This window comes from Salmo salar, chromosome ssa12 (genome assembly GCF_905237065.1).
Source record: "Salmo salar chromosome ssa12, Ssal_v3.1, whole genome shotgun sequence".
In the NCBI taxonomy this organism is placed as follows: domain Eukaryota; kingdom Metazoa; phylum Chordata; class Actinopteri; order Salmoniformes; family Salmonidae; genus Salmo; species Salmo salar.
In genome coordinates this window covers 48629983-48653935 of record NC_059453.1, presented here as the reverse complement: position 1 = coordinate 48653935, position 23953 = coordinate 48629983, and the positions used below count along the sequence as shown (strand labels likewise).

Genomic DNA, 23953 nt, shown 5'->3' with positions numbered 1-23953 from the left:
CAAGCCTTCATGGTCGAATTGCTGCAGTCTCCTCTGAACAGTTTATGTTGATGTCTGTTACTTGAACTCTGTGAAGCATTTATTTGGGCTGCAATCTGCAGTTAACTCTAATGAACTTATCCTCTGCAGCAGAGGTAACTCTGGGTCTTCCTTTTCTGTGGCGGTCCTCATGAGAGCCAGTTTCATCCATAGCGCTTGATGGTTTTTGCGACTGCACTTGAAGAAACTTTCAAAGTAATTGAAATGTTTCACATTGACTGACCTTCATGTCTTAAAGTAATGATGGACTGTCATTTCTCTTTGCTTATTTGAGATGTTCTTGCCATAAAATGGACTTGGTCTTTAACAAATAGGGCTATCTTCTGTATACCACCCCTACCTTGTCACAACACAACTGATTGGCTCAAACGCATTAAGAAGGAAAGAAATTCCACAAATTAACTTTTAGCAAGGCACACTTGTTAATTGAAATGCATTCCAGGTGGCTACCTCTTGAAGCTGGTTGAGAGAATGCCAAGATTGTGCATAGCTGTCATCAAGGCAAAGGGTGGCTACTTTGAAGAATCTAATATAAAATATTTGAAATTTGTTTAACACGTTTTTGGTTACTACATGATTCCGTATGTGTTATTTCATAGTTTTGATGTCTTCACTATTATTCTACAATGTAGAAAGTAGAAAAAATAAAGAGAACCCTGGAATGAGTTGGTGTCAACTTGACTGGTACTGTGTATATGCATGTTTGTGTGGGTCATTCCTAGAACCTACATGCTGACCACACCAGCCGCGTTGCGTGAGCATTGCAAAATAAATTGACACATACATTATTATGTCAATCATTTCATCCAAACTTCTTGTGCACATCAACAACTGTCTGCGTAGCCTGGCGCTAAAATAGAACTTGGTTCTATTTTTGATGCTTGATGTGATGCAAGTCCCACCTCTCCCATCTCATTGGTTTTTAGGAGCATATACCCACTTGGGTGATTGAAAGATTAAAGTCCAGTTGGTGCCAGTAATGCACCTTAAAGTTGGTTGCCAAATGCCATATAAAGTCAGACAACTAAACTGTAGGAGAGATTACTAGAAACAAACTAGGTTTCCCATTTTGGAATAGAGATCACACGATTTTGTGGGACACAAAATGGGTTAAAATTTTGCAAAGATCCAGAAAAAAAGGACCTTGTCCATTTCAGGTAAAATAACATCCCAATGTTTATATCCCAGGACAAATTAGCTAGCAACAGCAAGCTAGCTAGTTAAATATCCATGAATGTTTCATGTGTTTTAGACCTGTCCCCAAATTAATATAGTTGGTTTAGAGTTTGTTTTGATATTTCAACATGCGTGTCCAGATCACGTCTGGTGTGGATAAAAAAAATCAACATGCTCACACGGACGTGCCTGGTCTAGTCAGCATGTAATTGATATTATTCATATCGTCTTAAAGTATTTACTCAAACCTTTCTCTTCTGTCCTCAGGGACCCAAGCTGGAGGAATGAGGAGCCACCTTCTGAGCGGTCCCGCACAGGAAGTGAGTCATCACATCCAGGAAGTACCTCTGGAGGGAGAGGTGAGGGTCAACCTTATTTTGCTTCTTCTGAGTTCAATCCGGTTCTCTTTGTAGTCTCTTCACTTGTGGTGTAAGGACTCTTACATGATCAGGTTTAAGTTTAAACCACAATATTCAATGTATTGTCAATGTATATATTTGTTTTCAGACTAGTGGTCCCTTACAACAGCCACTCTTTTTCAGCAGTATTTCAGGAAATGCATATCTATAGTATATACAGTCCAGTGGAGGTTGCTGAGGGGTGGACGGCTCATAATACAAATTTATTTTTATATAGCCCTTCGTACATCAGCTGATATTCTCAAAGTGCTGTACAGAAACCCAGCCTAAAACCCCAAAGAGCAAGCAAAGCATGTGAAAGAAGCACGGTGGCTAGGAAAAACTCCCTAGGAAAAACTCCCTAGAAAGGCCAAAAACCTAGGAAGAAACCTAGAGAGGAACCAGGCTATGAGGGGTGGCCAGTCCTCTTCTGGCTGTGCAGGGTGGATATTATAACAGAACATGGTCAAAATGTTAAAATGTTAAAGTGTTCATAAATGACCAGCATCGTCAAATAATAATAATCATAGTAGTTGTCGAGGGTGCAACAAGCACGTCCGGTGAACAGGTCAGGGTTCCATTGCCGCAGGCAGAACAGTTGAAACTGGAGCAGCTGCACGGCCAGGTGGACTGGGGACAGCAAGGAGTCATCATACCAGGTAGTCCTGAGGCATGGTCCTAGGGCTCAGGTCCTCCGAGAGAAAGACAGAAAGAGAGAAAGAGAGAATTAGAGAGAGCATATTTAAATACACACAGGACACCGGATAAGACAAGAGAAATACTCCAGATGTAACAGACTGACCCTAGCCCCCCGACACATAAACTACTGCAGCATAAATACTGGAGGCTGAGACAGGAGGGATCAGAAGACACTGTGGCCCCATCCGATGATACCCCGGACAGGGCCAAACAGGCAGGATATAACCCCACCCACTTTGCCAAAGCACAGCCCCCACACCACTAGAGGGATGTCTCCAACCACCAACTTACCGTCCTAAGACAAGGCCGAGTATAGCCCACAACGGTCTCCGCCATGGCACAACCCAAGGGGGGGGCGCCAACCCAGACAGGAAGACCACGTCAGTGACTCAACCCACTCAAGTGACGCACCCCTCCCATGGACGGCATGGAAGAACACCAGTAGGCCAGTGACTCAGCCCCTGTAAAAGGGTTAGAGGCAGAGAATCCCAGTGGAAAGAGGGGAACCGGCAAGGCAGAGACAGCAAGGGCGGTTCGTTGCTCCAGCCTTTCCGTTCCTCTTCACACTCCTGGGCCAGACTATACTTAATCATAGGACCTACTGAAGAGATAAGTCTTCAGTAAAGACTTAAAGGTTGAGACTGAGTCTGCGTCTCTCACATTGGTAGGCAGACCATTCCATAAAAATGTAGCTCTATAGGAGAAAGCCCTACCTCCAGCCGTTTGCTTAGAAATTCTAGGGACAATTAGGAGGCCTGCGTCTTGTGACCGTAGCGTACGTGTAGGTATGTACGGCAGGACCAAATTGGAAAGATAGGTAGGAGCAAGCCCATGTAATGCTTTATAGGTTAGCAGTAAAACCTTGAAATCAGCCCTTGCCTTAACAGGAAGCCAGTGTAGGGAGGCTAGCACTGGAGTAATATGATCAAATTTTTTGGTTCTAGTCAGGATTCTAGCAGCCGTATTTAGCACTAACTGAAGTTTATTTAGTGCTTTATCCGGGTAGCAGGAAAGTAGAGCATTGCAGTAGTCCAGCCTAGAAGTAACAAAAGCATGGATTAATTTTTCTGCGTCATTTTTGGACAGAAAATTTCTGATTTTTGCAATGTTACGTAGATGGAAAAAAGCTGTCCTTGAAACAGTCTTGATATGTTCTTCAAAAGAGAGATCAGGGTCCAGAGTAACGCCGAGGTCCTTCACAGTTTTATTTGAGACGACTGTACAACCATCCAGATTAATTGTCAGATTCAACAGAAGATCTCTTTTTTTCTTGGGACCTAGAACAAGCATCTCTGTTTTGTCCGAGTTTAAAAGTAGAAAGTTTGCAGCCATCCACTTCTTTATGTCTGAAACACAGGCTTCTAGCGAGGGCAATTTTGGGGCTTCACCATGTTTCATTGAAATGTACAGCTGTGTGTCGTCCGCATAGCAGTGAAATTTAACATTATGTTTTCGAATGACATCCCCAAGAGGTAAAATATATAGTGAAAACAATAGTGGTCCTAAAACGGAACCTTGAGGAACACCGAAATTTACAATTGATTTGTCAGAGTACAAACCATTCACAGAGACAAACTGATATCTTTCCGACAGATAAGATCTAAACCAGGCCAGAACTTGTCCATGTAGACCAATTTGGGTTTCCAATCTCTCCAAAAGAATGTGGTGATCGATGGTATCAAAAGCGGCACTAAGATCTAGGAGCACGAGGACAGATGCAGAGCCTCGGTCTGACGTCATTAAAAGGTCATTTACCACTTTCACAAGTGCAGTCTCAGTGCTATAAGCGTTTCGTATACATTGTTTGTCTTCAGGAAGGCAGTGAGTTGCTGTGCAACAGCTTTTTCTAAAATTTTTGAGAGGAATGGAAGATTCGATATAGGCCGATAGTTTTTTATAATTTCTGGATCAAGATTCGGCTTTTTCAAGAGAGGCTTTATTACTGCCACTTTTAGTGAGCTTGGTACACATCCGGTGGATAGAGAGCCGTTTATTATGTTCAACATAGGAGGGCCAAGCACAGGAAGCAGCTCTTTCAGTAGTTTAGTTGGAATAGGGTCCAGTATGCAGCTTGAGGGTTTGGAGGCCATGATTATTTTCATCATTGCGTCAAGGGATATAGTACTAAAACACTTTAGTATCTCCCTTGATCCTAGGTCCTGGCAGAGTTGTGCAGACTCAGGACAATGGAGCTTTGGAGGAATACCCAGATTTAAAGAGGAGTCTGTAATTTGCTTTCTAATGATCATGATCTTTTCCTCAAAGAAGTTCATAAATGTATTACTGCTGAAGTGAAAGCCATCCTCCATTTGCGAAGGCTGCTTTTTAGTTAGCTTTGCGACAGTATCAAAAAGAAATTTCGGATTGTTCTTATTTTCCTCAATTAAGTTGGAAAAATAGGATGATCGAGCAGCAGTAAGGGCTCTTCGATACTGCACGGTACTGTCTTTCCAAGCTAGTCGGAAGACTTCCAGTTTGGTGTGGCGCCATTTCCGTTCCAATTTTCTGGAAGCTTGCTTCAGAGCTCGTGTATTTTCTGTATACCAGGGAGCTAGTTTCTTATGACAGATGTTTTTAGTTTTTAGGGGTGCAACTGCATCTAGGGTATTGCGCAAGGTTAAATTGAGTTCCTCGGTTAGGTGGTTAACTGATTTTTGTCCTCTGACGTCCTTGAGTAGGCAGAGGCAGTCTGGAAGGGCATCAAGGAATCTTTGGGTTGTCTGAGAATTTATAGCACGACTTTTAATGCTCCTTGGTTGGGGTCTGAGCAGATTATTTGTTGCAATTGCAAACGTAATAAAATGGTGGTCCGATAGTCCAGGATTATGAGGAAAAACATTTAGATCCACAACATTTATTCCATGGGACAAAACTAGGTCCAGAGTATGACTGTGGCAGTGAGTAGGTCCAGAGACATGTTGGACAAAACCCACTGAGTCGATGATGGCTCCGAAAGCCTTTTGGAGTGGGTCTGTGGACTTTTCCATGTGAATGTTAAAGTCACCAAAAATTAGAATATTATCTGCTATGACTACAAGATCCGATAGGAATTCAGGGAACTCAGTGAGGAACACTGCATATGGCCCAGGAGGCCTATAAACAGTAGCTATAAAAAGTGAGTGAGTAGGCTGCATAGATTTCATGACTAGAAGCTCAAAAGACGAAAACGTCATTGTTGTTTTTTTTTTTGTAAATTGAAATTTGCTATCGTAAATGTTAGCAACACCTCCGCCTTTGCCGGATGCGGGGGGGGGTATGGTCACTAATGTAACCAGGGGGTGAGGCCTCATTTAACACAGTAAATTCATCAGGCTTAAGCCATGTTTCAGTCAGGCCAATCACATCAAGATTATTATCAGTGATTAGTTCATTGACTATAACTGCCTTGGAAGTGAGGGATCTAACATTAAGTAGCCCTATTTTGAGATGTGAGGTATCACAATCTCTTTCAATAATGGCAGGAATGGAGGAGGTCTTTATACTAGTGAGATTGCTAAAGCGAACACCGCCATTTTTAATTTTGCCCAACCTAGATCGAGGCACAGACACGGTCTCAATGGGGAAAGCTGAGCTGACTACGCTGACTGTGCTAGTGGCAGACTCCACTAAGCTGGCAGGCTGGCTAACAGCCTGCTGCCTGGCCTGCACCCTATTTCATTGTGGAGCTAGAGGAGTTAGAGCCCTGTCTATGTTCGTAGATAAGATGAGAGCACCCCTCCAGCTAGGATGGAGTCCGTCACTCCTCAACAGGCCAGGCTTGGTCCTGTTTGTGGGTGAGTCCCAATTATCTACAAATTCTATCTTTTGGGAGGGGCAGAAAACAGTTTTCAACCAGCGATTGAGTTGTGAGACTCTGCTGTAGAGCTCATCACTCCCCCTAACTGGGGGAGTGATGGCTAGAACGGCGCAAATGTAATGGCACCAAACACATGGAAACCATGTATTTAATACCATTAGTCTTATTCCGCTCCAGCCATTACCACGAGCCTGTCCTCCCCAACTAAGGTGCCACCAGCTTCCTGTGATACATTGGGGTATGAAATGATTGATAGCCTTGAATAATTCAAATACTGAGCTATAGTATCGCAGTGCTCATTAGTATCGTGGCAAGTAGGGTTGGGCTGATGTGACTAAATCAAAATGCAAGACGATATATTGTGACATGCAAGATTACTCTATTTGAATTTTACAAATCAAAACTGAGGTTTTATCAGTTCGGCTGTATCATCAATGTGTTGAAAATTAAGTCTAAATGAATTAACTAAGCCTTATTTTTATTTTTTTGCCTCCAATGATTTATTTAATGAGAACGTGACTATAATATTGTTAATATTTTCTTTGTCCTATATTTTTTTTATTTTTAATCCCAATTTTTTGGTCCTCGCAGGAGGCCTTTTGGTAGGCAGTCAATGTAAATAAGAATTTGTTCTTAACTGACTTGCTTAGTTAAATAAATAAGCACAAAAATGGCAGTCTCAAATAATTTTGTCGTTAACGGCACAAAATGATTATCGGATATCGCCATATTTGGAGTAGTATATCGTAGAAGAGGTCTCCACAAATTTTGCCCAACCCTTGTGGCAAGGTAACAAAACATGAAGCGGATTTAACTTATTTAGGAAAACAGCCATAATGTTGGAAACAAACAATTGTCATATTTATTTATTTTCCAAGCTATAACACACAATATATTACATAAAGCAGTTTGGGAGTTTGGTCTGCTTTGTGTTGTCATTTTTGCCATGGAAAAAATATTGCGATACTGGTAATAGAGGTCTACACTGGTCCAAAAAGTTGGACCCATTCCGAAATGAACCTGGGGCTTTCCCACCCGGACCTGATATGCATAATTGATCATTTAAATATAGAAACCTGTTCCGATTGGACACGAGAAGAACTAAGCTACTTTATTAACCGTAGCTGATAAAGCGCAACAGGAGATGAGCCTCTAGCAGGAGGGGGAGGGGACATACTGTGAGCGAGTGACAAGGGGAGGGAGAGAAGAGAAACGGCAACCAGCCAAGCAGACTTGCACTTTAGAAGACTAATAGCTGCAATAGCTAGGTTATTTATCATTAAATATGATTACATTTACGTAGTACTTGTCTTAACTGCTTCAAACCGTGACATGCTAGTTAAACTAGCTAATATTAGTTAGCTAGCTAGGCTAATTGAGACTGCAGTACATGTGCTTTCTCATCCTACAGTTACAAATAACTCTATTCAGAATATTACAGTGCCTTCAGAAAGTATTCATACATCTTCACTTATTCCACATTTTGTTGTTACAGCTTAAATTCAAAAGGTATTATATCTATTTTTCAATGTCTGCTTTTTTCTTTTCCAATAGGTGCCCTTTGCGAGGCATTGGAAAACCTCACTGGTCTTTGTGGTTGAATATGGGTTTGAAATTCAATTCTGCTCGACTGTGGTACCTTAGAATTATCTGTATGTGTTGGGTACAGAGATGAGGTAGTCATTCAAAAATCATGTTAAATACTATTATTGCACCGAGTATTTGATTTGTTAAGCACATTTTTACTCCTGAACTTATTTAGGCTTGTCATAACAAAGGAGTTGAATATTAATTGACTCGAGACATTTCAGTTTTTCGTTTTTAATTAATTCCACTTTGACAATATGGGGTATTGTGTGTAGGTCAGTGACCAAAAATCAAAATTTTATCCATTTGAAATTCATGCTTTAACACAACAAAATGTGCAAAAAGTAAAGGTGTGAGTACTTTGTGAATCCACTGTAATTAGCAGCCTACCTGTTGGCTCTTGTTCGTTGTAGCCTATCCTTCACAAATTTTTATTTGCGTCATTTTAATTCCATGACAAACCTATTTGCCGCTTTGATGACTTATGATTGGCAAACACTAAGCTACACGCCACGCTCAACTCTGGTGAAAAGCAAGCGCAGCAGCATAAATGATCAAATGGCTCTCTCGACTGCCGTTGTCTCGTTCGGATCTTTACGGGCCCTTCTGGTCATTTAAATTTGTCAATTTGTAAGTCGCTCTGGATAAGAGCGTCTGCTAAATGACTAAAATGTAAAAATGTAAAAAAAAATTTAAAGGTACACATACCAGTGGCGGATCTAGTCATAGGCGACATGGGCAGCCGCCCGGGGCGGCATGGGGCACCCGCACAAAATAAAAAATAATAATATTCAGAATGGTGATATTTGCGTGATCGGTTTTCTATCGCTCATTTGCACGTCACGTCACCGTGTGGGACTGTGGGTCAATTAACCTTGTCGGAGTGGGCGCCCTGATTCTAGTTTGTGAGCTAGGCAGGCTACTGCCTGGGAAGGTCTCCCACTCAGAAGTACGAGATGGGGAGGGGGGCGGGGTAGGTTGACCTCAGGTCTCCCCACTGGAAGCCTGAGGTAGGGGGAACGGGGGAATCTATCAAATAGCGCACCTCTAACTTTGTATAGTACTAATGCAATTAGTTGTGCAATTTAGTTTGTGTTTCTTGTTTGAAGTGCAATAGTGTAATAATCAGGTTCTCTTTACAAGTGTGTTCTATTTGTGTGATATAGGATTTGTGCAATTTAGTTTTATTTGTGTGTTAGCAATAGGGTAATATTGTAATTTCATCAAATGTATTTGTATTTATATACAATTTGTTTCTATTTGGCTTTGTTACTACTTTTTATATTTTTGTTATTTTTGTATATATTATATTTATATAGTTTTAAATGTTATGATTTGTGTTCCAAATGTCTGAATAAGAGCCAGTTTGCGCTGTGAAGGGAGTAGTACACAGCGTTGTACGAGATCTTAAGTTTATTAGCAATTTCTCGCGTGGAATACCCTTCAGTTCTCAGAACAAGAATACTGACAAGTTTGAGAAAAAAGGTATTTGTTTCTGGCCATTTTGAGCCTGTAATCGAACCCACAAATGCTGATGCTCCAGATACTCAACTAGTCTAAGGCCAGTTTTATTGCTTTATTACAACAGTTTTTTCAGCTGTGTTAACATAATTGCAAAAGGGCTTTGTAATGATCAATTAGCCTTTTAAAATGATAAACTTGGATTAGCTAACATAACGTGCCATTGGAACACAGGAGTGAAGGTTGCTGATAATGGGCCTATGTTGATATTCCATAAATCAGCCGTTTCCAGCTACAATAACAATGTCTACACTGTATTTCTGATCAATTTGATGTTATTTTAATGGACAAAAAATGTGCTTTCCTTTCAAAAACAAGGACATTTCTAAGTGAACCCAAACTTTTGAATGGTTATGTGTATATACGCATATATATGCATACTGTGTAAACACATATACAGTTGAAGTCGGAAGTTTACATACACCTTAGCCAAATACATTTAAACTCAGTTTTTCACAATTCCTGACATTTAATCCTAGTAAAAATTCCTTGTCTTAGGTCAGTTAGGATCACCACTTTTATTTTAAGAATGTGAAATGTCAGAATAATTGTAGAGAAAATGATTTATTTCAGCTTTCATTTCTTTCATCATATTCCCAGTGGGTTAGAAGTTTACATGCACTCAATAGTATTTGGTAGCATTGCCTTTAGATTGTTTAACTTGGGTCAAATGTCTCGAGTAGCCTTCCACAAGCTTCCCACAATAAGTTGGGGGAATTTTGGCCCATCCCTCCAGACAGAGCTGGTGTACCTGAGTCAGGTTTGTAGGCCTCCTTGCTCACACACACCTTTTCAGTTCTGCTCACACATTTTTTATGGGATTGAGGTCAGGGCTTTGTGATGGCCACTCCAATACCTTGACTTTGTTGTCCTTAAGCCATTTTGCCACAATTTTGCTTGCTAGTATGCTTGGGGTCATTGTCCATTTGGAAGACCCATTTGCGACCAAGCTTTAACTTCCTGACTGATGTCTTGAGATGTTGCTTCAATATATCCACAATTTTCCTCATGATGCCATCTATTTTGAAGTGCACCAGTCCATCCTGCAGCAAAGCACCCCCACAACATGATGCTGCCAACCCCGTGCTTCACGGTTGGAATGGTGTTCTTAGGCTTGCACGCCTCCCCCCTTTTCCTCCAAACATAACGATGGTCATTATGGCCAAACAATTCTATTTTTGTTTCATCAGACCAGAGGACATTTCTCCAAAATGTACGATCTTTGTCCCCATGTGCAGTTGCAAACCGTAGTCTAGCTTTTTTATGGCGGTTTTGGAGCAGTGGCTTCTTCCTTGCTGAGCGGCCTTTCAGGTTATGTCGGTATAGGACTCGTTTTACTGTGGATATAGATACTTTTGTATCTGATTCCTCCAGCATCTTCACAAGGGTCTTTGCTGCTGTTCTGGGATTGATTTGCACTTTTTGCACCAAAGTACGTTCATCTCTAGGAGACAGAACGCGTCTCCTTCCTGAGCGGTATGACGGCTGCGTGGTCCCATGGTGTTTATACTTGCGTACTATTGTTTGTACAGATGAACGTGGTACCTTCAGGTGTTTGGCAATTGCTCCCAAGGATGAACCAGACTTGTGGAGGTCTAGAATTCTTGGTCTTGGCTGATTTCTTCAGATTTCCCCATGATGTCAAGCAACGAGGCACTGAGTTTGAAGGTAGGCCTTGAAATACATCCACTGGTACACCTCCAATTGACTCAAAGGATGTCAATTAGCCTACCAGAAGCTTCTAAAGCCATGACATCATTTTCTGGAATTTTCCAAGCTGTTTATAGGCACAGTCAACTTAGTGTGTAAACTTCTGACCCACTGGAATTGTCATACAGTGAATTTTAAGTGAAATAATCTGTTAACAATTGTTGGAAAAATTACTTGTCATGCACAAAGTAGATGTCCTAACCGACTTGCCAAAGCTATTGTTTAACACAAAATTTGTGGAGTGGTCGAAAAACGAGTTTTAATGACTCCAACCTAAGTGTATGTAAACTTCGACTTCAACCGTATATGCATACTGTGTATGGTCTTGCTTTGCATGTCTCTTCACCAAACTAAAGACAGCATCCCATCTTCACCACAGCCTCACGGCGCAGAGAGAGCGAGCGCTCAGTGGAGAACGAAGTATTCAGCGGTAAGGAGGACGACCCTCCCTCTCCCGGGTCTCGCCCCTCTTCCGCCAACTCTTCCACCTTCTCCTCCAAGGAGCCCCTCAAGGTGATGCCTGCACCGCCACCTAAGGAGAATGCCTGGGTCAAGCGGCCTGCGTTGAGTACCGGGTCCAGCGAGGGATGCGCCCCTATCTCCACCAGTGACACGGCACCTCCCAAACTGAGGTCAGAACATGTTCTTATACGTCTTCTATATTTTATAGCATCTCTGGATAATGAAGTGGCCAATTATGTCTCGTATTGATGTCACATCCATTACCAAAAGCCTGTCTATTTTAGTGACTGTGGCTAAGAATAGTTTAGAATTGTTTTGTTGCAAGCTAGTTAGTTAAACGTCTGAATGTCCCATCTCTCTTTTCAGCTCGAGTTCTGCAAATGAAAGAGGATCTAGTAAGGGTAAGACTCTGAGACCACAAAGACCTTGTGCTTTTGTGTTATGTTAGTAGTTCCTTCCAAAGAAGGAGTAATGGAGACTTTGTCCTAATCCCAGAGTGGACCGACTAGGCCTTTCGGTCCTACTATAAGAGATTCTGAGCGTGATAGACACTGTTGGGTTCTATTCACCCCCTCACCGTTCAATCACTGCTGGATAATTATATTTTACAACATCACCAGGACTTGACATGAACTTTTATATGCACTTGTCTTTCGGACAAGTAGGAATTCTTATATATACATAATTCTTTTTTTCTTGTCCAAAAGCCCTAGTCACTTGTTTCAACAACAAAAATATTGAACACAGAATCAGACAAAAATGTAGGCTACACTCTACCTATTGGCTTCTTTGCATATTCAAGCCCGTCTCAAAATACAACACTTCCTCTAAGGCTCTCCTGGAGAATGGTTGGCATAGTCTGACAACGTACATTCAATTATTCTGCTGCTCTGTCGTTCACTACATACTTTGGTGTGAGACTGCCATCATTGAAGCTGTTTGGGGCGTCAGCTATTGGATCTGCTCTAACCAATCAGAGTATCAAAGCCGAATTTTCAAACCGCTGCTTTGCCCACGTGTGTTCTGGCTCTGGCCCAACCCATTGGTTACTGGACCAATCAGACAGCCACGAATGTGTTTGCATTCGGTGACGGGTCATGGATGTTCTCAGATCTAGACTCATTGAGGAGAAGAAACAAACGTCCATGGGTGTAGCGTTTGGCCAGAGCAAAGCGTCTGGTTAGCCAGGCAATGGTTCGCCACTCATGGGTTGCATTTACACAGGCAGCCCAATTCTGATATTTTTACCACCAATTGATCTTTTGACCATTCACATCAGATGTTTTTCAGAGCTGATCTGATTGGTCAAAGACCAATTGGTGGAAAAATTATCAGAATTGGCCTACCTAAGTAAAATGTAGCCTTGGTGGCCTATAAAATATTGTAACATAAGTACAACCAAATCGTTTTTGTCTTTATAAAATAATTCCCTCCACGGCTCGGAATTAAAGGCGTCTCTATAAATATGTCTACGGTTCATAACTCTCTGGGACAGTTCTGGGAGCACATTAAAACATTTAAAAAGCAATGAGGCTGATGTAACAGATGACTTATCTTAAAATGTTAGTTTTATTTCTTCATATTATAAGGTCAACAATACACACATTGCTTTAGGCTATGGACGAATGTTCCAAAATGCAAATAGCGGGAAAACACTTCTCAAAAGCACACCGCCAGCCCTAGCGGTTTCATGTGACAGATGAAAATATCCGTTAGAAATTAGAAGGGAGATCTAAAGATGCATCAACCAGCATGCATTGCGACTATGACGAGCTGTGTTCGAATACCCATACTAACATACTACATACTTGAGTATATACTACATACTATATGCTATTAGTTCATTTTAGTGTACTGTAAACGAACAGTATCATTTCAGTTGAGCGTTCGTAAATCTAGAGCGTTGTCAGATTGTCCGTACGTAAATTCAAGTGATTCGCTCGTACGTAAATTCAAGTGATTCGCTCTCGGGGTGTTCACACTGGACACTTTGGCGGAGGAGTAGGGTTGATCTGAGCATTCAACGACAGTAAAGCACCCAAGCTAACTGTCTAATGTTGGCTAGTTACTTCCAGACACAAATGAGAGAACACCTCAATCTGACAGTTTTACTCGCCCTAGCAGAGCTGATTAGGCTGTGTTCATGTTATACAGATTGTTGGTGACTAACTGTGCTGCTTGCAACAATTTAATTAAAAAAAAACATTTGCCAACTTTTACTGACACCGACCGTATTCAATGGGTGTTAAGCGTTGGTAAATTCATCAGTTATTCTGCGAGAGAGTGCTCTGAAATCGGAGTAGATAGCCAAAATTAACAATCCATTGAAACGCAGAACGACTATACCACTTAGCTGTGAATAATCAAGTCAATAAATGTTGGGTTAGTTAATATACTGCCTAGCAAGTTTGATGTATTAGTAGCCAACTAACGTTAGGTAACTAGCTAACATACCGGTACATACTGCTGTAATTTTATGTGGTTCGTAAGGATAGCGCAGCCAACAAATTGTCAGTCAACATAACATGTAACTTATTTGAAAAGTCATTACTTTATTACATTGCTCAACATTTCCTTAACATTTGTCATAATTAGTTAAAGCAATGAATTTGTATTCGATCTCGTCAGACTTCAGCTGCATATTTTCCGCCATTTTCTTCAAATCTGGAAACGTTTTGAAGCCACGCCCATTTTCTGAAGAATTGCATTATGGACCCTAAAAGCACGAAAATGGTGTCCACTGCATGTATACTTCGTATTTTGGGGAATTTTGTACGACATCCGGGAACTTATGGCATACTATATCCACACTATGACCAATAAGCATGCTATATACTCAATTCACGTCACAAATAGTACGGTTAGCGTGGTTAGTATGAGTATTCGAACACAGTTTAAGATTATGCCTTTGGCTGCTGGACAAATAACAAACGTTGATTTTTAAAAACTGAGAGAAATTCTGGTTTCAATGCCATATTAAGTGCTAATAAAATAATTCCCTCTATGGTTGTATTTTGCCTAGGCTAGGCTACTTTGATTGAACCAAGCTAAGACATTCTCATAGAAATGTGCGTTATACAGTTAATTCGGAAAGTATTCAGACCCCTTCACTTTTTCCACATTTTGTTACGTCACTTATTCTAAAATGGATTGAATAAATGTTTTTCCTCCATCTACAAAACACCCAATAATGATGAAGCGAAAACAGGTGTAAACATTTTTGCAACTGTATTAAAAACAGAACACCTTATTTACATAACTATTCAGAACCTTTGCTTTGAGGCTCCAAATTGAGCTCAGATGCATCCTGTTTCCATTGATCATCCTTGAGATTTTTCTACAACTTGATGGGAGTCCACCTGTGGTCATGTGAATTGATTGGACATGATTTGGAAAGGCACACACCTGTCTATATAAGGTCCCACATTTGACATTGCCTGTCAGAGCAAAAACCAAGCTATAAGGTCAAGGGAATTGTCCGTAGAGCTCAGACAAACTTCCAAAGAAGTTTGGAACCATCAAGACTTCCTAGAGCTGGCCGCCTGGCCAAACTTAGCAATCGGGGCAAGCTCCAGAGTTCCTCTGTGGAGACGGGAGAACCTTCCAGAACGACAACCATCTCTGCAGCACTCCACCAATCAGGCCTTTATGGTAGAGTGGCCAGACGGAAGCCACTCCTCAGTAAAAGGCACATGACAGCCCGCTTAGAGTTTTCCTGAAGGAATCTCAGACTATGAGAAACAAGATTCTCTGGTCTGGAAACCTGGCACCATCCCGACGGTGAAGCATAATGGTGGCAGCATCATGCTGTGGGGATGTTTTTCAGTGGCAGGGACTGGGAGACTAGTCGGGATCGAGGGAAAGATGAACTGAGCAAAGTACAGAGGTCCTTGACGAAAACCTACTCCAGTGCGCTAAGGACCTCAGACTGGGGCAAATGTTCACCTTCCAACAGGACAACCATCCTAAGCACACAGCCAAGACAATGCAGGAGTGTCTTGGGGACAAGTCTCTGAATGTCCTTGAGTGGCCCAGGCGAAGCCCGGACTTGAAGACCGATCGAACATCTCTGGAGAGACCTGGAAATAGCTGTGCAGCAATGCTGCCCATCCAACCTAACAGCGCTTGAGAGGATCTGCAGAGGAGAATGGGAGTAACTCCCCAAATACAGTTGTGCCAAGCTTGTAGCATCATACCCAAGAAGACTCGATGCTTTAATCGCTGCCAAAGAAAACATAATACATTTGCAAATATTTCTAAAAACCTGTTTATGCTTTGTCATTATGGGTTATTGTGTGTAGAGTGATGAGGGGGAAAAAAACGTATCCATTTTAGAATAAGGCTGTAACGTAACAAAGTGGAATAAGTGAAGGGGTCTGAATACTTTCCGAATGCATCAATGAGAATGTCATTCTCATTGACAGCAATTTTATGAAGTGGTAGATTATGTGCAGAAATGGCTATGTTGACAGAATCAAGCCTTTAGACGTTAATGTTAATTATCCTATTTTATATTTGTCAAACATGCCTATAGTTATGTTAAGTATCATTAAAGTAGCCAATATGTTTATCACCTACACTCTGACGTGTAGGCTTTTTTATTTATATACATGAACAATAGATTTGAGTATTATTCCAATGTTGGCCTCTGATGATCCATTTCTGATCTGAGTAATTGTTTGATTTTGTGATTTTCTTTACTTGTCCATTTGGACAACTTAAATCTATATTCTTCTTGTCAAGCAATCATTTTTTTAACGCTTGTCCGGGACAAGTGTTAATGTCGAGCCTGATCACGTTCCAATTCTAAAATATACTGAACAACAAATATAAATGCACCATGCAACAATTGCACCGAGTTACAGTTCATTTAAGGAACATATGACTGGGTAGGGGCAGAGGCCCACCCACTTAAGTCACCTACTAGGGAGCCAGCCCCAGCCACAAAAGGGCTTTATTACAGACAGCAATACACCTCAGCAACGTTCCCTTCAGACCCCAGTAAGACTAGCTGTGACCATTGGCGTCGGCTAATGGGTAACCTAATATTTAAAATCAAAATCCCTCCCCTCAGACGATCCCTCAGGTGAAGAAGCCATTTGTGGAAGTCTTGGGCTGGCGTGGATGAGGTCGGTTGGACGTACTGACAAATTCTCAAAAATGGAAGAGGCTTATGGTAGAGAAATTAACATTCAATTCTCTGTCCACCAGAGCTGTTACCAATCTTGCAGTCAGCATGATAATTGCACTCTCCTCCAACTTAACATCTGTGGCATTCTGTTGTGTGACAAAACGGTACATTTTTAGAGTGGCCTTTTATTGTCCCCAACAAAAGGTGCACCTGTGTAATGACCATGTGGTTTAATCAGTTTCTTGATATGCCACACCTGTCAGGTGGATGGATTATCTTGGCAATAAAGAAATGCTCACTAACAGGGATGTAAGTAAATGTGTTCACAAAATTTGAGCGCAGTAAGCTTTTTGTGCGTATTGAACATTTCTGGGATCTTATTTCAGCTCATGAAACACTTTACATGTTGCGTTTTTATATTTTCAGTATAAATTGGTGATTGTTTCCCCTTCTAGCTCTTCTACCCTTCTAGCGTTTGGTGATTAGCTAAAGCAGAGGATATGGGGGCGATTGGGTGGATTGGGACCAGGAGGCCACGTCTTGACTTAAATGGATTGAAGAGTAGCACTGCCCAATTCTGGTCCTGGATAATCTCTCCTGTTGGTTCTCTTGTCTTGTTTCATTGGCTAGCTGGTCTGGAGGTTTGACAAAAAGCAATGTGGAAGCTCGCCCACCAGTACTTCACTCACACACAATCATTTCTAATTAATGTGGATGAGATAGGACAACGGAAGTAACTTTGAATAATTTGAATCACTCTAATTTACTGAATTGTCAGTTGAAACAATACCCAGGAAAGAAGAGATGGCAGGAACAAAACTGGGCAGCCCTGGTGTAAATCAAAGTGGGGAACGCTTGGTCCTGTAGGGGTGCAGTGTCTGCTACTTTCCCAGGGTAGTATTTTTAAAAGGCACCAAACAACCTGAATCCAATAGTAATAACACTCCTTTCCATAAAACGTATTCTCTCTTGTTTGTTCCTTGTGAACACACCCCTGGTGTTATCAAGCTGTTGACAGATTTTGCCATGAATATGACTAACTCCTGGGAAATGAAGTAAGAGTAGTAAATATTTAATGGCGTTGGTTTCTTAATCAGGTGAAGGTTGTCACTCAGCAAAAACAGCAGACCCTGCGGCTATTAAGGAAAATGGGTTCCCCAGGCCCAGGTTGTATTCAAGATTACAAAAGTTTGAAGTGTGAACCTCCCATTCATCACTGTTTTGCATAACTGCGCAAATGTAATGATCTTGAATGTAACCTGGGCTGTAGGCTGTGTGGAATGCTGCTGTACGCAACCTGGGCCGTAGGCTGTGTGGAATTCTGTTGTAGCCTTTAATGGAGTTCCCGTCTCCCTAACCCCTCCCTCAATCCTCACTGTTTGGGCTCTCCCTTCCAGACGAGAATAAAGTGGACGGTGTGCGTCTGGACCGGGGCCCCCCACGGGGGAGAGGGGGGGCCGCAGTGCCTGGAGCAGGGCGGGGCCGAGGAGAGGGGGCCAACAGAGACCGACGAAGGGAGGAAGACAGGTCAGCCCAAAACGAGTGGCATTAGTGGAATAGGCAGTGTATTGCAGTCAGGGCACCTCTAAAGGTTGGTTTATGGTTGGTGTGTCAACTGCTGTTGGGAAAGAAGAAAGTTAAAAGAAATGCAATTGCTACCCTTATCCGTCAAAACAAAGGTCCTCAAATGCTTGCTAGCTAAGGGGAAGCGCCTTCACCAGGGCCCAATACTGTCCTCAGTGAGGAGATTGTGGATGTAACCGCCAATTCCTCAACTCATGGCTTCCCCAAAGGTTACTGCACAGCATGAGACAAGAAGCAAGGGCTAGCTTGCCTTCACTACAAAAAAAAGCATGATAACTTCATGTTCAAAACTTCCAAATGATCATGACTGTATTTTGTAAATATTAATGATAAAATAACAACCGCTTCCAAGGGTTGTAGTTCCTTGTTATGGTAACAGTAATACCTGAGCTGAATGGTTGTGGGGAGTAAAATTCACACTTTTAGACTTTGTTTAGCTAGCTAATTCCAGTGTGGGACTCCATGAACTGCGAGCGCATTTTATGCACTGTATACATCTTACACTCCAGAACAGTAGTTAGCGGTGTATATACCAGTTGTCAGTTTAAATGTAAGAAAACGTAGAAATGCTGACTGTGAGGATAGCAAGCTAGCAAATTAGTTTTGTTCAGGACCTTGTGTGGGTTTGACTAATTAGCCAGAATTTGTTTGTTTTTTTACCCCTTTTCTCTCTCCCCAATTTTGTGGTATCCAATTGGTAGTTACATTCTTGTCTCATCACTGCAACTACCATACGGACTCGGGAGAGGCGAAGGTGGAGAGCCGTGCATCCTCCGAAACACAACCCAACCAAGAACCCAACCAAAAAAAAGGAAAAAAAAAAAGGTTCTAGGGAGGGGCACAATTCTTGACACAATGCCCACTTAACCCGGAAACCAGCCGCACCGATGTGTCGGAGGAAACACCGTACACCTGGCGCCCGTGTCAGCGTGCACTGCGCCCGGGCCGCCACAGGAGTCGCTAGTCCGTGATGGGACAAGGACATTCCTGCCGGCCTAACCCGGACGACGCTGGGCCTATTGTGCGCCGCCCCATGGGTCTCCCGGTCGCGGCCGGCTGCGACAGAGCCTGGACTCGAACCCAGAATCTCTAGTGGCTGGCACAGCTTGCACTGCAATGCAGTGGCTTAGACCATTGCGCCACTCGGGAGGCAGCAGCTAGCTCACTTGTTACCTTGCCAGCAACACTCAACATTCTTGCTAGCTTGTTGGCTAGCCATGCAAATAATAAATATTAGAAATATTGAACTAGTATTCTAGTATTTGCTTGCAAGTAGTGTAACTTGGCGAACCCAAATATCTTTGGTAATAGTACTGGCTGATTTCGCCTTGGTTTTCCTCATGAAAAAAAAAATCCCACTGAAATAGAGGTTTGTGTCTTGGAGACGTGCGTTCATGGTGTTTTCTTGCATGTGTCGTCAAAAGTGGAAACTTTTTTGTTTTTTTTGTCACAGTTCTTTAAACTGGATGGAACTGGTTAAGATTGCATACGTTCCCATGGTGTTTTCACACAGATGTTGGTCAGTATCCCCAACTTATAACATTTGTGTTCTATCCCCGCACAAGCACACCTGAGCTTGACTATTAGTTGAGTAGTTAAATCAGGAATGCTTGTTTGGGGCTTAAACAGAAATGTGTCATGTTGAGGACCTGAGTCGAAGTCACCAACAGGATTGTTAACTGTTAACCAGCCTTTAGAGGTTATTCAAGGTGAATACTATTAGTCTTCTCCTGCATATACAGTTATGAGTGGATTCTATTGGAACAATTGAAGTTATTTGGTGTCCTACTGTTGAGCAGTGTGCTAGTGCCAGTTTGTGCACTCACAGGTTCTGACCCGCAAGACTTAGCTGGACAGTGAAGTTTAACTTAGTCTTTATTCTGTTTGTAGAAAGGCTAAAAGAAGAGGCCGAGACTCAAGACCTGCACCAGAGCCAAAGAAATACGAAGAGTCCCCCACCCTCGTGAGTCCTGTTGCCACATCAAGTGGTCTTGACACACCCCATAGTGTGTTTTCCCCAAACGCCCACACACGATTCCCACCTCCCATGTAAAGTTTTGATTATTCAGAAACTGAAACTACCCCTGTATCATCAGTCTTCCACTGAAAGTCTTCAGTTCTTTACCCCATTATCCCTTCACATTGGCTTCAGTCCGTGAAACCGCCCTTTCAGTATCCCTCATCATCGCCAGCCTTTTTCCTCAATGTTTCCTTATTTGTTCTTCTGTCTTTTCTGCAAAGTCATATATAACAGGAAAAACATGGGTCACGTTTTGACAAGTTTTCTAATATCTATATACAAAATAGTTATGCATACATATAATGCATAGGCAGGTACAGTGTAATTACAGTTTAGGTGCACAGTGTGATATAGTTCTAACACTGTACCCAAACCGGCCACGCGTCCCATTGTGTGCAAATTGATTTTGTCCCCCCACACCAAACGCAATCACGATGCGTAGGTTGAAATATCAAAACAAACTGAACCGATTACATCAATTTGGGGACAGGTCGAAAAGCATTAAACATTTATGGCAATTTAGCTAGCTAGCTAGCTTGCAGTTGCTAGCTAATTTGTCCTATTTAGCTAGCGTACTGTTTCTAGCTAATTTGTCCTGGGATATAAACGTTGAGTTGTTATTTTACCTGAAATGCACAAGGTCCTCTACTCCGACAATTAATCCACACATAAAACGGTCAACAGAATAGTTTCTAGTCATCCCTCCTCCCACACTTTTTCTTCTTTGTACTTTATATGGCGATTGACATCTAACTTTCATAGTTACCATGACAACTGACTGAACTCAGTTCATCTTTCAATCACCCATGTGGGTATAACCAATGAGGAGATGGCATGTGGGTATCTGCTTCTATAAACCAATGAGGAGATGGGAGAGGCAGGACTTGCACCGCGTTCAGCATCACAAATAGAACTGACTTATATTTTAGCGCTTGGCAACACAGACACTTGTTGGCGCGTGCGAGCAGTGTGGGTGCAATAATTGAATAGCATGTATGTTTAAATTTATTTTGCGACGCGAGCGGTGTGGTCAGCATGTTACGACAACTGTTATATCCGTTACCTGTAGTTGCACTGTACCATGTAAATACATAAATATTTAGAACTTTTATTGTAAAGTGGGACCCAAGTGAGCAATGTTAGGATCTCTCCTGCTCTATTTTGTTTGTTTCAGAAATTCAGCTCAGCCAGTAAATACGCTGCTCTGCTAATGGACAGAGAGCAAGGAGATGATGCAGAGAATGGTGTGGAATAAAACGAGAAGGGGAGAAAGAAGAGGAAATCCAGCGAATGAAAGAATATCACATTAAATATGAAAATCTCTTCACCTGGAGTAGAGGCACCTGGGAAAGTCATCACTCCTTCCTTCTTTACTCAAACCCATCCCAGACCCCTTCCCTACCCCCTCTCTTCAGGACTTTTCAGTTTCTAAAAAGAGTAGTCCCATACTGGACTTGTTTTAAATGGAAAAGGTAAGGAGTAGTCGACACTCAAGAAAAGAGAATTTAATTAATTGTAATAAATAAATAAAGTGGTGTAAAAATGATTGCTTATGTTTATGGTATGCGTTGGGTTCCATCCCTCTCACCAGCGGAAAAGGAAGAAGTTTGTTACTGGATGCTGACTTGCCAGGCTGACCTACTTGACCTTATGTGCAGTAAAAAAGCTAGTGTTTATTTAACTGACAGAATAGGATAAAGGTACAGTGTATTCAGACCCTTTCACTTTTTCCACATTTTGTTACGTTGCAGCCTTATTCTAAAATAAATAAAAAATCCTCAGCTATCTACACACTAGCCATAATGACAATTCAAAAACAGGTTTTTAGAATCTTTGCGTATTTGTATTTATTAAAAATAAAGACCATACCTTATTTACATAAGTATTCAGACCCTTTGCTATGAGACTTGATCATCCTTGATGTTTATACAACTTGATTTGGAGTTCAACTGTGGAAAAATTCTATTGATTGGACATGATTTGGAAAGGCACACACCTGTCTATATAAAGGTCCCACAGTGGACAGTGCATGTCAGAACAAAAACCAAGCCATGAGGTCAAAGGAATTGTCCCTAGAGCTCAGACAGGATTGTGTCAAGGAACAGATCTGGGGAAGGGTACCAAAAAATATCTGCAGCATTGAAGGTCCCCAAGAACACAGTGGCCTCCATTTTTAAATGGAAGAAGTTTGTAATCACCAAGACTTCCTAGAGCAGGCTACCTGGCCAAATTGAGAAATCGGGGGGGAAAAGGGCCTTGGCCAGGGATGTGACCAAGAACCTGATGGTCACTCTGACAGGGCTCCAGAGTTCCTCTGTGGAGATGGGAGAACCTTCCAAAAGGACAACCATCTCTGCAGCACTCTACCAATCAGGCCTTTATGGTAGTGGCCAATCAGAAGTCACTCAATAAAAGACACATGACAGCCTTGGAGTTTGCCAAAAGGCACCTAAAAACAAGATTCTCTGGTCTGATGAAACCAAGATTGAACTGTTTGGCCTGAATGCCAAGTGTCACTTCTGGAGGAAACCTGGCACCATCCCTACGGTGTGGCGTTTTTCAGCGGTAGGGACTGGGAGGCTAGTGAAGCTGGAGGGAAAGATGAACGGAGCAAAGTACAGAGATCCTTGATGAAAACCTGCTCCAGAGCACTCAGGACATCAGACTGGGGCAAAGGTTCACCTTCCAACAGAACAACGACCCTAAGCACACAGCCAAGACAACGCAGGAGTGGCTTCAGGACAAGTCTCAATGTCCTTGAGGCCCAGCCAGAGCCCGGACTTGAACCCGATCGAACATCTCTGGAGAGACCTGAAAATAGCTGTGCAGTAACGTTCCCCATCCAACCTGACAGCGCTTGAGAGGTTCTTTTTGAGAATGGGAGAAATTCCCCAAATAAAGGTGTGCCAAGCTTTTAGCATCATATCCAAGAAGACTTGAGGCTGTAATCGCTACCAAAGGTGCTTTAACAAAGTACTGAGTAAAGATCTGAATACTTATGTCAATTGAATATTTGTTTTTTATTTGTAATAAATTTGCAAACATTTCTGAAGCCCTGTTTTTCTTTGTCATTATGGGGTATGTGTAGATTGAGGGAGGCGGACAATTTAATACATTTTAGAATAGGCTGTAATGTAACAAAATGTGGGAAAATATCAAGCTCTGAGTACTTTCCGAATGCACTGTATATATTGTCACAGTTCCCTGATTGGTCCAGCCAACACTAACGCTGACATGGTTCTCAATGGGTGTGCTTGTTTTGCACAGCTAGCTCACGGTGCACTACGAAAGCGGCGAAGGAGGAGTCTGCTGTTGTATTCGAGTACTGTAGAGCCTGGGGGCTGTAAATGTCATCACTAAGTAAAGCGTGACAGAGGAGAAATTCAGACAGATCAAAATATGAAGAATTGTTTTTCAGATGTCACCATGACACTGCCATTTTCCTCATTGTTAATCAATTATCAGAAGTTCTCCACCTGCAATTTTGTTTTTGACTTGTCTGTTTGGAGTGGGGCGTTCAGCGTTTGCCACTGGGCTCCTAAATTGCAAATCGAGTGCCAACTCTGCCCACCCGGCCAATAACCAGGTGTCCCCCGCAAAACAAGCACCCCCAATGAAAATCTACAATTGCTATGGGGAAATTTGATGTCCAAGGATGATACTACAAGTGTAGCATAGCTAACTTTAGCTAGCATGCAATGCTACTGATCTATTGCTGAATTGGGAAGGTGTTTCCATGGTAGTGTGTTGAGAAGTAGCTTGGTAATTCTTATTCATAAAGGGGTTTTGATTTCTGAGGTTATTATGCATAGGCTTTGGGGAGAATACTT

General features: G+C 42.0%; 1 protein-coding gene across 4 annotated transcripts in view; it reads left to right on the top strand.

Moving 5' to 3' along the window:
- The window catches only part of LOC106565230 (eukaryotic translation initiation factor 4B), a 71647-nt gene extending 49978 nt beyond the window's left edge, over positions 1-21669 (top strand). For 2 of the 4 annotated variants that reach the window (XM_014132111.2, XM_014132110.2), the window contains exons 10-15: positions 1483-1574; positions 11306-11558; positions 11755-11789; positions 17917-18046; positions 19994-20066; positions 21298-21669. In XM_014132111.2, the coding sequence (XP_013987586.2) occupies positions 1483-1574; positions 11306-11558; positions 11755-11789; positions 17917-18046; positions 19994-20066; positions 21298-21378 (664 nt within the window). In that variant the 3' untranslated portion in view covers positions 21379-21669. The remainder of the gene's footprint in view (positions 1-1482; positions 1575-11305; positions 11559-11754; positions 11790-17916; positions 18047-19993; positions 20067-21297) is intronic. The other 2 variants (XM_014132112.2, XM_014132113.2) reach the window with 2 other exon arrangements.
- Positions 21670-23953: the final 2284 nt, after the last annotated feature.